This window comes from Vanessa atalanta, chromosome Z (genome assembly GCF_905147765.1).
Source record: "Vanessa atalanta chromosome Z, ilVanAtal1.2, whole genome shotgun sequence".
Taxonomy (NCBI): Eukaryota; Metazoa; Arthropoda; class Insecta; order Lepidoptera; family Nymphalidae; genus Vanessa; species Vanessa atalanta.
In genome coordinates, this window is record NC_061902.1 from 3,483,546 (window position 1) to 3,497,081 (window position 13,536).

A 13,536-nucleotide genomic window follows, 5' to 3' on the forward strand; every position below is an offset into this window, starting at 1 on the left:
TTCAGCGATTTTGCCATATAAATATTAACTGAAAATTTGGGATTCAAGCCCGCGCATACATCACTAAATTTTTAAATGCTTGATTTAGTTTTATAATTTGTTTAAATGTAAATTCTTTCATCAGCTATCCCACTCTTTTCAATCTGCCGGACGACGACAATTTCTTTATGTCAGTATTGTAAACAATTTACCCATTTTGACCGAAATTATAAACATCCAATACCATTCGAGGTGAGTCAATTTTTGTAAACCGTTATGAACGGCATCGTAGTTACTGTCGTGAGATTTGAATTTTACGCAAAAGTGTAATTAATTTAAAACAGTTCTTATTATTAATTAGGAAGGGATACAATACATCATGAATTAGTTCCATGCTTTGGTGCCATGATGTCTAAATACATAAAAGCAAGTTTATTTTATTTCAGTTAGTGCGACTGTGCTCCTGCGGAACTGAGCGACCGACAGTCTGTTGGTCTGCAAAATGCACCTCTCTGAAGATAGTACCTCTGGTAGTGTACCTAGCCTCTAATTACCACATTGGTTATGAATTTCGATTCATTAATACTGAATAATTGAACAATCAAAATGAAGTGAGTTTTAAATAAAGAATAATAAGGACCGCGTATGATAAGCAGCAAGCATTTATTATCCGATTGAAATGTTCAAAATACGCTTTAAGGCATATATATATGAGGTTATAAATTTGATGTAACAACCTGAGCATTGTTATATTAAAATTATGTTTAAAATATGAAACAAACTTTTATTGAATAAAAGTTAAATACATATTTGCAGTAGGTATACGTGATTATTTAATTAATCGGTCGTTAAAAATTAGAATTAGGAAATGATTACGCAAATTTAAATTTATCGGTTATGATTCATTAATTTCAAGATAGTATTATTATCTTATTTACAATAATTAATCTCAGTGCTATAAACGTGTGTGCAATTATACCAATAATTGTCAAACCGTGTTATTAATCGAATGATCTAAGTATCAATTTCTATACGTAATCGAATTAAATCCGTTTAGCAGTTTTGACGGGTTTGTGTTTCAAACACCGAAATACAAAAGCTTTCGTATTTATCGTGAAATATAATGAAATAAAATAAAGTAAGATTGTATATCAATGAAAAATTACTTTTTTGATTTATCTTTTTAGGAAGGTTTAAACAAAGATTGAACTTTTAAAAGAAAATTTTGATCGATGACTTGTTAGATTTCGTAGATAATTATTCGAATCGTTGAATGTTCCCTTTTATCAATAGTAAGAGATCGATATTTTTATTAAAATTAATCTATGAATTAAAACTGTTAAAGAAAAAATCGATATCCACGATAATTATTACGTAATAATTTGATGATATTAGGTAAAATTCAAGGAAGCGACCACGAGTAAGTAATGTGCCTTGTAAAATATTGCTGAAAAACCAATACGAACTTCATGACTCAAGATTTTTAAAATGTAAATGACTGCAATATCTATATCAACAACGATCAGATGTGCGCTTTATTTTTTTTTTCTTAGCAAATAAAAAAAATAGTTTAGTAATTATAAAAGTCTAAAGACATTCAAAATCATTTATAAAAACGCATAGGAAACTAATAATGATCGATTTAAGTTAATTGTCATCGGAGCCTAAAGTACAGGAGAGACACACACATTAAATGCACACACAACACACTTATATTCTCTATTTATAATCTGTAATAATAATAACATGTGATGGACAAGAGATGAGGTCCAAGACCGATGGTTTACAAAAAAAAAACAACAATGAGTTGTTGGTTTTTTTTTCTCATTGAGCCGATTCTGGATTTGAATAGAGAATAACAGAATTAGTCTTATAAGCTACTAAACCAAATTTGTCAAAAAATATTTCCTTGTTACATTACAGTAACATTAATAATGACAGATTAATTGTTTTTTTTTTTACTTATATGGAATCGGAAAATGTCTGAAGAACACTTACTTTTGTTATAGACAAGTTATTGCTTCCATTACATTCCGTTTCCCACTCGAACAAAAAAAATACGCTATTAGTGATATTAATCAATGCAATACTTAATGTGTTTAAACGTAATACTTCAATAAACTAACGCAGGTATATCTAATAACATAAGATCTATTATCAAATACTGTTTCGCAGAGGTAGTAATTTTTTACAGGTCTACTGTAGATAATAATCGTTTTACTTAAATATAATATCTGGAAAATTTCTATAATAACGAATATATGCAAGAATAATGTACAATGATAAGCTGCGATAGCCCGACGATATGTGAGACGTCTGGTGTGAAATAAAGTAGGAAGGAAGATAAAGAAAAATAAGAGTCAAAAGCAATAAGTGGATAATGTGTTAAGATATACCAGCGAATGTTGGTGAGTGCACCTCACCGCCCAAAAACAACGCCAATGCACCACCAACCTGGCAACTTGGTAAAAAGTCTTGTGTGTCCCAGTGCCAGTACCGAGTGTGTACAGTGGCTCTTTCACGAAAATCGTAACACAACAATATTCAGAATCCTTGTTTGGCGATAGAATATGTGATGAGTAGGTGGTACCTACATAGATGCACTTGGATAAAACCTTACCACTAAATAAGTAAGTAAGAGTAGTTGAAAATAGTTGTTGTTGATATCCCTTTTTATTTTATTTTTTATTTCTGAATTTAAATAAAATAACCAGCTGATTTCGTCAGTTTTAATTTTGAATATAAATTACAGGTGTATCGTTGTAAATAATTTTCTATTTAGTATAGAAGTTTACAATCAATATCAAATGATTGTAGCTCACGATACATAGCGTTACAATTAAAAGCCATTTTCACGCTAGGGCAGTGAGGTTATCGGTCGCTTTGAGGATTCACTAACCTTGTTATACCTCGATATTCAAAGGCACATTATTTTTTGTACACGTGTCAATGGATCCATGGAGTCTAGTAGCCAAATTTTAAATGAATTATCAAGTAAAGTTCGTTGGATATAGGCATTTTCAGAGCAAAATACACGTAATTTCAAAAAAATTGCTTTGTTTCGTATTATCATTTGATAAAAAAATATATATTGTTGATTCACATAGCGTGATATTTTGTATTTCAAACCAATTATATCTTGTTTACGATCGCTTATTTGTGGGCGGAGTTTTGCAACGAATTGTATTTGAAGCGTTATCTACATCTATTGGTATTTATAATTATATCAAATTTATTATTTACTCGATACCATACCATATACATAGTGCAATACTAACAGCCTGTAAATCGCCCTGATAAGATCGTGATGCTGCCTTGCAATAAAATGCAAGTACATTCAAATAAAATAATTAAAATTATAGATATGATATAACAACGTCTGTGGAGTAATAATAATAATAATAAAGAACATCATCCTGTGCTAAGGCCACACTTTTGAGGAGGTATGAAGTTTGCGTGTTAAATTGGTGAAAAAACGTGTGCCGGATTTTGATCCAACGCATCCTAGTATACCTGATATACTTAATATGTTTTCCTGTATTGCCGAGCATGAAATTAATTATAAACACTAGAACGTGCGTGGATTTGAACCCACTAACTACGATTAACACTCACGTGTTCTTGAAATTGCACCATCCCGGCTGTAATTACATAAACCTGATCGATTCTAAACTATATCGAAAGTCAAAAGGACTTTAAGATGCGTTAGCAATCGAATAGTTTTGCTTTTGAATGAGAAAGAAACTGTGTATGCTCATATTATGACGAAAAATTATGAAATATTTAAAGGTTTCAATAATATATAAAATAATAGAAAACACCTAATTTTGTGCATGTTTGACTTTTAGGTACTCCAACCGGCGAATTTTATTTGATGTTTCCAGTCCATACTGGTTAAAATAAAATAATTAATATACGCGATTAAATCCGTTAAAAACTAGTTTTATTTCAATGTGTAATAATCGCGAAAATCTAAGACAACATTATGTGAACCAGTACGGACTGGAAACATCAAATAAAATTCGCCGGTTGGAGTACATAATTTTGTACTTAAAGATACATAATGTCATCGTCGTCATATTCCAGTTAAAAGTTTTAGATTTATATTATCTATATAACTAATGAATAAAATTCATAAACCATTACTATACAAGTCTTTATTAAACGTCACCTGGTAGTGTATCGAGGTCAAATCGTCAGATGAAATTTTAAGCGTCGCAACGAACTCGTTGACATTAAATTTTACACAAAGTGTAAAATTTAAAGTACAATATAAACTAGTAGGTATATATTCAAAGTATACTAATGAACGAAACAAAATCAAACTCGTTTTTAAACTTATAACTTTCCTCTTAAGAATATTTGCCTGATTATTGCATTTTCAGTATAATTACATTGACCGTTAGTAACTATTACGATAAACTATACGAGAGCCGAGATGAGATACATCTTAACCGATGATTTCGGGTTCAAACCCAGGCAAGTACCACTGAAATTTCATGTGCTTAATTTGTGTTTATAATTCATCTCGTGCTCGGCGGTGAAGGAAAACATCGTGAGGAAACCTGCATGTGTCTAATTTCAACGAAATTCTGCCACATGTGTATTCCGCCAACCCGCATTGGAGCAGCGTGGTGGAATATGCTCCAAACCTTCTCCTCAAAGGGAGAGGAGGCCTTTATCCCAACAGTGGGACATTTACGGGCTGCTAATTAGTAACTATTTCCTAACGGTTCTAGAGATAAAGCACAGAAATTACAGCACTAAATATTGATCTCAACGAAATAAATATAGCAAAAATTAAAGGAATTGCACTGTCTGTTTTCAAGACACACACATGTTTCACTCCTTGTCTAAGATATTTTATATATAGAAAAACTGAAAGGCAAAATAATAATATCCGTGGGTCGAAAAACGTCAGATAGTTAGTAGAAACGAGGAGTGTTAATACTACGTAGTGGCTACGTACTTACAGACGATTTTCCGCACCGAACGATTGCCAGGAAACGCTAAGAAGAGCGCGCGCAAACGTAATAATTATTCTTTCCTCTTCTCATCTTGTATTTGCTATTTATCTCACAGCGCTGGATTTTTGATACAACAGCTGAACACGACAAATTTAAAGATGTAAGGTATCAGTTAAATTAAAGGAAAAAGTCTGTAAATGATAAAATTATCTGAAGTATTGCATTATAATAAAAATGATAAACATATTATCATTTTTATTTCGGATCACCATTTGGGTATTTTCATTGACAATTCTTTGCGTTTTTACATTATGACAAAAGAGGTACGCTTACGTAATATAATCTAGTAAGTGCAAGTAATGCAATATTTTTTTTTATGTAATAAGGAGACTGGCCGGCCCGGCAAATGGGCCACCTGTGGTTAAGTGGTCACCACCGACCATAGACATTGGCGCTGTTAGAGATAGTCACCATCCCTTACTTCACCAATGCGCCACGAACCTTGGAAAGATGTTATGTCCCTTGTACTTGAAATTGAAGGGTCTTGTCGTATTTTAAAATAAAAAAAAAGAAAAAAACAATATAATTATAGAGTTTATTTAATAAAAACATACAATTTCGTTAGTAAACAAAATATATTTTTGCTATTACCATAATTATATATACAAAAGAGAGCGAATTTGAAAATGTGTCATAAGAGAGCGGCGTGCCGCTTGCCGTTTCGACATGCTCTGCCTTACCCCAAAAGCGCCAATCGACAAAGGAACAGGGAACAGTAAGAGTAAGTATTTCTTAACGAATTCATTTCATAGATAATACGAAGAGACTCGTAAATTCATAAATGATGTGAGTATCAGTTAAGATAATGAATATCGGTGTTACAGGAGACCGTCGCACTTAAGAACACGCTAAGTCAATAGAAAATAGTGATAAGAAAATACCCAGTGATTATCGTTAGGGACGATTCACATCAAACGCGCCGCATCGAATCGCGCCGCAGTGCATTTTACCTACAGTAGAGGAAATTAAAATATCTTCACAACTGTTAAGACAACCATATTTGGATTTAAGAACACACTCGACTTCAATCGTATGCTGACACATGCGGGCGTTCCTAAGTAAGCTACGTTCCATGCAAATATTGAATTTAAATATTTAAATATTGTGTAGACAATTTAATTAATTTAAACTGTATAGAATGCGCTGTGACGCGATTCGTTGCGACGCGTTTTATGTCATTCGTACCTTATTGTAACTATGGCTTAATCCTCCAATATGTATACCATGCCATTAAAAATATTTGAGTTATTTTTAACTTCCCGTTTAAAACTTATTGTAATTTATTATATTAGGAAGGAATAAAAGTAATAATTTAAACAGATTTTTACACATTTCATTCATAAAAACAAAAAATATATAGAAACAAAAATGAGAGTGAGTGAGTGAATGAGAGTATTCTCTACTTTTTTTAAGAGCACTGTCGCCTGGAGTACACATAATTTGCCTAGCATAGACCTAGGTAGCTTCTTTCTATATTTCAGACTCTGGACTGCTACTGAACATTTCAATCAAAGAGGTTAATGACTAACCAATTAAATTTTAGAGATTCGTTTCACCGAATCAGCTCTAACTCGTGGTGTTTAGATTAGATTCATTTTTTTGCGATGGAGCAGAAAATTTATCTTATTATTATTAACTGCATCTAGGTGATACTTAATATTTCTTACAGTGCCAATGTATATGGGTGGTAATTACCCCCTTACGACCATCTGCCAAAGTATTTTCAGTCAAAATGTAAAAACTTCTATCCAACTCCCAAATATTATATATTATATATATAAAATAACTATGTCTGTCTTTCTATTGCTTTTATTATACCTAATACTCTAATACCTAATTACCAAACTTTTAAACGCGAGCGTAACCGCAGGTGACAACTAGGTAACATATATATCATTCGAATTACGTACACTTGCATACAACAAATATTCAAATCGATAAGACTATACAGAAATATGTTAGTTGAAACACATTTCCTCTAAAGATTTTCTTATATCCTGATTTAGTTTTACATACGTATTTTGCAATGTTAAATAAAGGAAATGGGGATTCGAAGCCTTGAACATACCAAGGTGCCTTGTGTCTTATGCAGCCTTAAAGCTGACATTCAGACTAATATAGCGAATATGAATCGCAGCACTAATATGATAGAGAAATCGTATCATAGCAATTGTTAATTGCACTTGCTAATCATATAAGATGAGCCGGGACGGCCCAGTTGTTAGACCGAGTACATCTTAACCGATGATTTCGGGTTCAAACCCAGGCAAGCACAACTGAATTTTCGTGTGCTTAATTTGTGTTTATATTTCATCTCGTGCTCGGTGGTAAAGGAAAACATCGTGGGGAAACCTGCATGTGTCTAATTTCAATGAAATTCTGCCACATGTGTATTCCACCTTGGAGCAGCCTGGTGGAATATGCTCCAAAACCTTCTCCTCAAAGGGGAGGAGGCCGTAGCCCAGCAGTGGGAAATTTACAGGCTGTTAATGTAATCATATAATAGAATATCTGAGTATTTTTTATATAAGTATAATGGATGATTAATTATTTACTAAAAGATTAAAAATACACAGTTATTGGGTTTTTGAAAAATGAAAAAATTAAACATTAATTCAAAATAATATCGTCAAGTTGATTTGGTTTAAACTTTGGTTAACTATAGTCTATAAAACCGTATTATTAAAAGTTAATGCGAAAATAAAGTTAAGAAATCTGAGATTTTGAAATTTCCAACATATTCCGATGTAAGTTGAGCTATTTTTGATGTAGTTGGACATATTAAATAGAGTTCAACTTTGGGTGGTTCTTGTTGGTTCGTGACTTTCTTAATCATTATTGTGTTTGTTAAAAAAATGTCTTATATGATATTACTTTGTTTTCATAGTAAAACATATTATTGGTTAGGTGTGATTTTATTATTAAAAAAAACTGTAGGTACATACTACTTTGCTTAGTTAGTAAATATATAGTATAGGTTAGGTTGAACTTTGGTTGTATTTGTGTTTGGGTATTTTTGAATATATCTATTTGAGTCCTCTCAAGATAACAGCAACGTGAGGCACTCTTATCTGCGGTCGTAATCACATACCCTGATGCATGAGTCCAAGAATTTAACTGGTACGATTCTCGGTGAAGGCCTCAGGAGACGTATAGCGAATATGATTGCCCATCGCGAAGCTCATATTTTACCGCATGAGTCTGAAACCTTTATTCACTGTGACTCTCGAGTTCGGATAATGCAATAGCATAAATTAGCTTAAACCGAGAAGCACTATTAATAGCTGATCTTATACGACACAATAAGTTCTCTCAAGAGAAGACGAACATCGGCAAAGATTATTAACGAGGAGATATGAAGCTTTTTGCACTATTTAAGATTCTGAACGATTTAGACCGCAAGAAAAAGTGACTATAATATGGAACGAATGTGCTATGCAAACCGTTAAACGATGGAAGCAGTAGATAGAACTAAAACAAAACGACTAAACCATGGGTATTACGGTATTTTTATGGTGGTCACTTAGATGTTACGCCTCCAGGATGTTATGGAACCAGGGCCGATGAGGTTAAAACCTATTTAAAGAGTTTCAGTGGCTTTAAATCATCCCTCTGCATTTGAAAATATATATACGAGCGCGAATCGTACGTAATGAAAATGTACAAGAGTTTTCGAATTTGTTACTACGTAATGGTAAATATACATGTCTATAATGAGCTGTACAGTTTCATTGATGCAAGACCTCATGTCATCTGGTTATCGGAAAACGAAAGAATTATTTTGACCTTACCTAACGACTTACCCACTACAATAAACATTTACATTATACGATTTGTTCCAAGGGATGATGTAGAATATATCTCGATCAACAGAGTTGAGGAACAGGTTAATTCTACTGACTACCCATTTGAGTTTTTGAATCTCTGAGCGACTGCCAGCTCATAAGATTAATTTGAAAGTCGCCATATCTATAACAGATCTTCTGAGAACTTCCACCTCCAAAGCTATGTATCGGTACCAGATTAAAAGTGATATATTTGCAACGTGATAGAAGCAGAGATATTAACGACGGCGCAGATAATTTTATGTTTATACCCTTCCTCCCTTCTCATTACAAAAATCTTTTTGTTTACTTTTAAACGAGTCCAGTTTCCAGTGCACACAGCCACCTTTATGTAGCTCTGACGCGTGTTAGCGACTGCAATAAAATCGATGCTTTAATCCCCGACGGCACTACGTATAAATAATCGCATAATATACATCACGCAGTTAAACAAATACCTACATCATACAAATTTTAGTATTACAATATTATATTATAAATTCAAAACGTTTGGTTGTTTATGGTTTGATATTTGTCGATGGCGAAGTATTTATACATGGAATCAATGAATAAAAATCATAATCTCTCCATCCATTTATTAAATATAATTTCAACAAATAATTATCAATATTCTTTTAAATTCTATTGAAAATGTTACAATAAACCAACTGTTATATCACAAGCTTACAAAGGATATTATAAAAGAAAACACGTTTAGAAGTCACATTTATATTTATTTAACTTTTATTCCGTTTCTTACATAAGATACTTACAACACCTTATATTAAAGAACTAGACGTATCACCCGTCTTAATTTTGGATTAAATGGACGTGTAAATCATTTCACCATATAAATTCAGTGAAGAAATAAGCCTTATAATTACCATATAAAATATAAAGTAACGCTGTAATTCGAAGTTAACATCTATACTAAAATTATAAATGCGAAAGGAACTCTGTCTGTCTATCTGTTACGTAGAACATTGAACTGAATTTGATGGAGGTATGAAGGAAGCTTGACCGCCAAGGAAGGATAGGCTATTTTTTCAATTTCCTAAAACCGCTATCCTGACACGCGGACTATACCTATTTATTTAATATATCGCTTAAGAAGTATACTTTTTATAATAAAATGTTGTCTGATATTTATCGTCGAGAACAGTGTTTATAGTAACAGTTTTTTTTTTTTTTTTTTATTATATCTTAAGGAATTGAAGGATGATTTTTTTTTAAACTATTTTATTCATTATATATACAAAGACTTAGTTAATTATAGCTTAGATAAGAAGGTAATTAAATTGCTTTCATAGCGGACGGATTTCTGAACGAATCAGGAATTCCGATATTCTAATAATATTTATACGCCCGCTATACTTTTAATTTACAAATGATATAAAGTTTACTTATAAACTATTTAATTAAGATTTAAGAATCTAACAATATTATAACTAAAAATTAATATCGATTCATATATCGTTCGAGTTGGTTTTTCTTTTCCATTACTTCGTGAAACTTTGTTTTCTTCGCTTTCTTCACCCAATTGTCTTTCTTGTGTTCTTCGATATTTAAAATAAAACCTTTGTGGCCAGTAAATGATGAATTATAATGCTCGTCGCCGATAAAGAATCTCGATATAGAATCGTATATTACTTTGAATGAGAAAAATAATACGAAGTCAAATCCCGAAATGAGGGTAAAGCCCAGCATGAGGCTGAGGAGACCTCCAAAAGCCGCTGAAAAAAATATTATACACCTTGATTATTTATACGTATATGATATACTGTCACAGCTGAAAACGTGTCAAAATTGTGGTCAACAGTTGGAAATACACGCACACTAATAAAATTGCATGACATTTGGCGAGTGTCAACTTTCACGCACACCAAGATAATAAAATTAGTCTTGTTTGTTTTAGTTTCTTTTGTAGTACGAAACTGTAAATTGTAATATTATTTAAATACAATAATTACAAATATATTTTATTGTGCAACAAAATATAAAAAGGAGAAACGAGATTACAAAAATGGGTAAATAAGGCCCTTATATTGAAATACTTTTATTGGTAGCAAAACAATGGAAGGCTGTCTTGATAGATATACAGATCTTTCATTCATCATTCTACGTCAAAATATATTTACCCGTATATAGTCATAACAACATATATTGGACATAAGTTAGATCCCTTAGATAGATCCTTTGGTTGATCCAATAAATGGCAAGTAATAATGGCTACCCTTCTTCGGTATCACAGTCTACCGAAAAGATAACCACTTAGCACCAGCAACAATTTATCACTTTACCTTCCTGACAGAATATAAAAACGATTGCATCTTCTCCAATCAAACTTATCTCAAAGGAAAAATGTATGAGGCTAGGAGATCTTCAGATGTGATTAACTCCGATGAAATGGCATTTGAAGGTTTTTCCGTTGATTCAATTTTGCAATATAATATAATAGGCTAGTTGTTGACATCGACGAAAATATATTGAGTTTTTGTAGAGGATATTCTAAATATCAGCCCGCAGTTAGAAAGGCAACTACTATATACTAAGGAAAAGCCGAAGATATCCACGCTAAAATCCACATTAAGTCCTCCAGCATTTGAGAAACTTGGGTATTCCACCTTTTTAGGTCATCTCGACTTTTTTCTCTTTCTGAAAATTCTTCTCGAATAATCAAACTCATATTCCCGCCTGATATACATGAGTGGCACTTTGTAGACAATCGTTTGGTTTATGATAAGTGTCTCATTTGTCATAATTGCCTAACTACCTTCAACAAATTAAAAAATAAAGGAAATTGCTGTCAGCCAGTAATTATACATAAAGGCTTAAGATAGCTACAAATAAAGATCGCTCAGTACAATTTCCAAGGTTTAATTTGTCTACATTTTCTATACCGACACTGAAATTTAAAATGTTTTCCTGTAGCTGAAACAGCGAATCCATCATTACAGTCAGCAGCACTTTTCCGTAGTTATTCATTTCGTATTACCCTTGCCAAAAGTAAAGGTCGCCTAGGTCAATTGAGGTTGATGCGTTGTTTTGATACTCGTATACTCTGAGTATTATAATTATTATAGTCGATATTGCATATAACTTTCTGATATGATCGAGTTCATTAATGATTTTCGTGTTCTTACGGAATAACAATAAAATGTACTTTTGTAAATGTGTGCCTGATATTCGCTTTCTGTTTTTTCCAATACTTGCATCTGCTGAAATACTATTAATCTATGTATAAAGCAATATCACTGCTTTTTTAAATATGTTAAACTCGTCACTGTTTACGGAGTTTCATAAAATAAGCCTAGCAGGTTTCTTCAATGAATAAAAAAAATGAATGAATGAAATGAAAAAAAATTCTAAAATGAATAAAATGCTATTTCCCAATGTAAGGAGGAATTGAGATGACCCAGGGACTAAAACCACGTAACCCGGTTCCTTCTCAGGAGACTAAAAAAGGGACTATAGCATGTAATCGTAACTGAAACCGGGGTGGGGGGGGTTCCGATGTTCGTTCTCCTCGACACAAGAGAAAACCCGAGCCCTAGAAGTAGGACATTTATAGCCTGTTACTTTTTCAAATCTATCTATGTATGTAATATGCAATATTTATTTATTTTTCTTATTCTATTATATTTTGTAGCTTTATAACAACGGCTTGACGCTCGAAAGCCAGAAATAAAAAAAATAAAAAAATATGTACTAAACAAACTCTAACGACTCTCTAAAATAATATCAAGACGGAAATTTACACGATAAATATGAAAAGTATTGTCATGATAGTTTACGGAATTATTTTCAGAGTGATCATGTAATGAGCGTCAATGGAGCACTCGAAAGACGTTCGCATCTAGCGAAAATAAAAACCTACGTCTCTGATTTTATCTTTCGTGATATGAAATAGATTTTTAGATAAATTTAACAGAACGATCAGATTGCCACTCAGAAATAGTTAATCTCAAGACATAGGTACGTATATTGCGTCAATGCAATCATAATACGTAATGTATATGACACGGTATACAAGATAAAGTGCTGCAGCGCTATCTAGTGGCGAGTTATTGCAAAGTGAATATCAATAAAAAACTTCTCGACACATTTAAAAACTTATATGTATTTATAGTATTATAGTAGTCGGTACAACACTATAGAAACCTTTTCATTCAAACCCATATTTATAACACCAATATTATCAATTAAAAGATTTATTTGATTGTCTTGTTCCGGATTGAGACAAAATCAGATAATAAGATGAATATGAAAATTTCACATTATTTTAATTAATAATTTCAGGAAAACATAGGAGGAGCGCTTAAATACTGAAATCGTACTAGAAGGAATACCCGCGAAGACGGGGAGATTTCCATGTCGAGCCAGCTTCGCGGGTTATATTGCGCTTCACTGTGTAAGCCGATGCATAAGAGTGCACATATGCCGTCCATTTACGCTTTCATTCCTCAATAATTGAGTTTGAATTGAGATGAGATGGCCTAGTGGTTAGAACGCGTGCATCTTTGTTGATTTCGGGTTCAAACCCAGGAAATTTTCATGTACTTCATGTGTATTTATAATTCATCTCATGCTCGGCGGTGAAGGAAAACATCGTGAGGATACCTGCATGTGTCTAATTGTGTATTCCACCAACCCGCATTGGAGCAGCGCGGTGGAATATGCTCCAAAAATCTTCTCCTCAAAGGGAG

At 32.6% G+C, this 13,536-nt stretch overlaps 1 protein-coding gene across 1 annotated transcript in view; it reads right to left on the reverse strand.

Annotated features, from left to right (window-relative positions):
* Window positions 1-10,285: 10,285 nt before the first annotated feature.
* The window catches only part of LOC125076222 (sodium channel protein Nach-like), a 48,301-nt gene continuing 45,050 nt past the window's right edge, over window positions 10,286-13,536 (reverse strand). Inside the window, exon 11 of the mRNA XM_047688285.1 lies at window positions 10,286-10,563. Coding sequence (XP_047544241.1) covers window positions 10,286-10,563 — 278 coding nt within the window. The remainder of the gene's footprint in view (window positions 10,564-13,536) is intronic.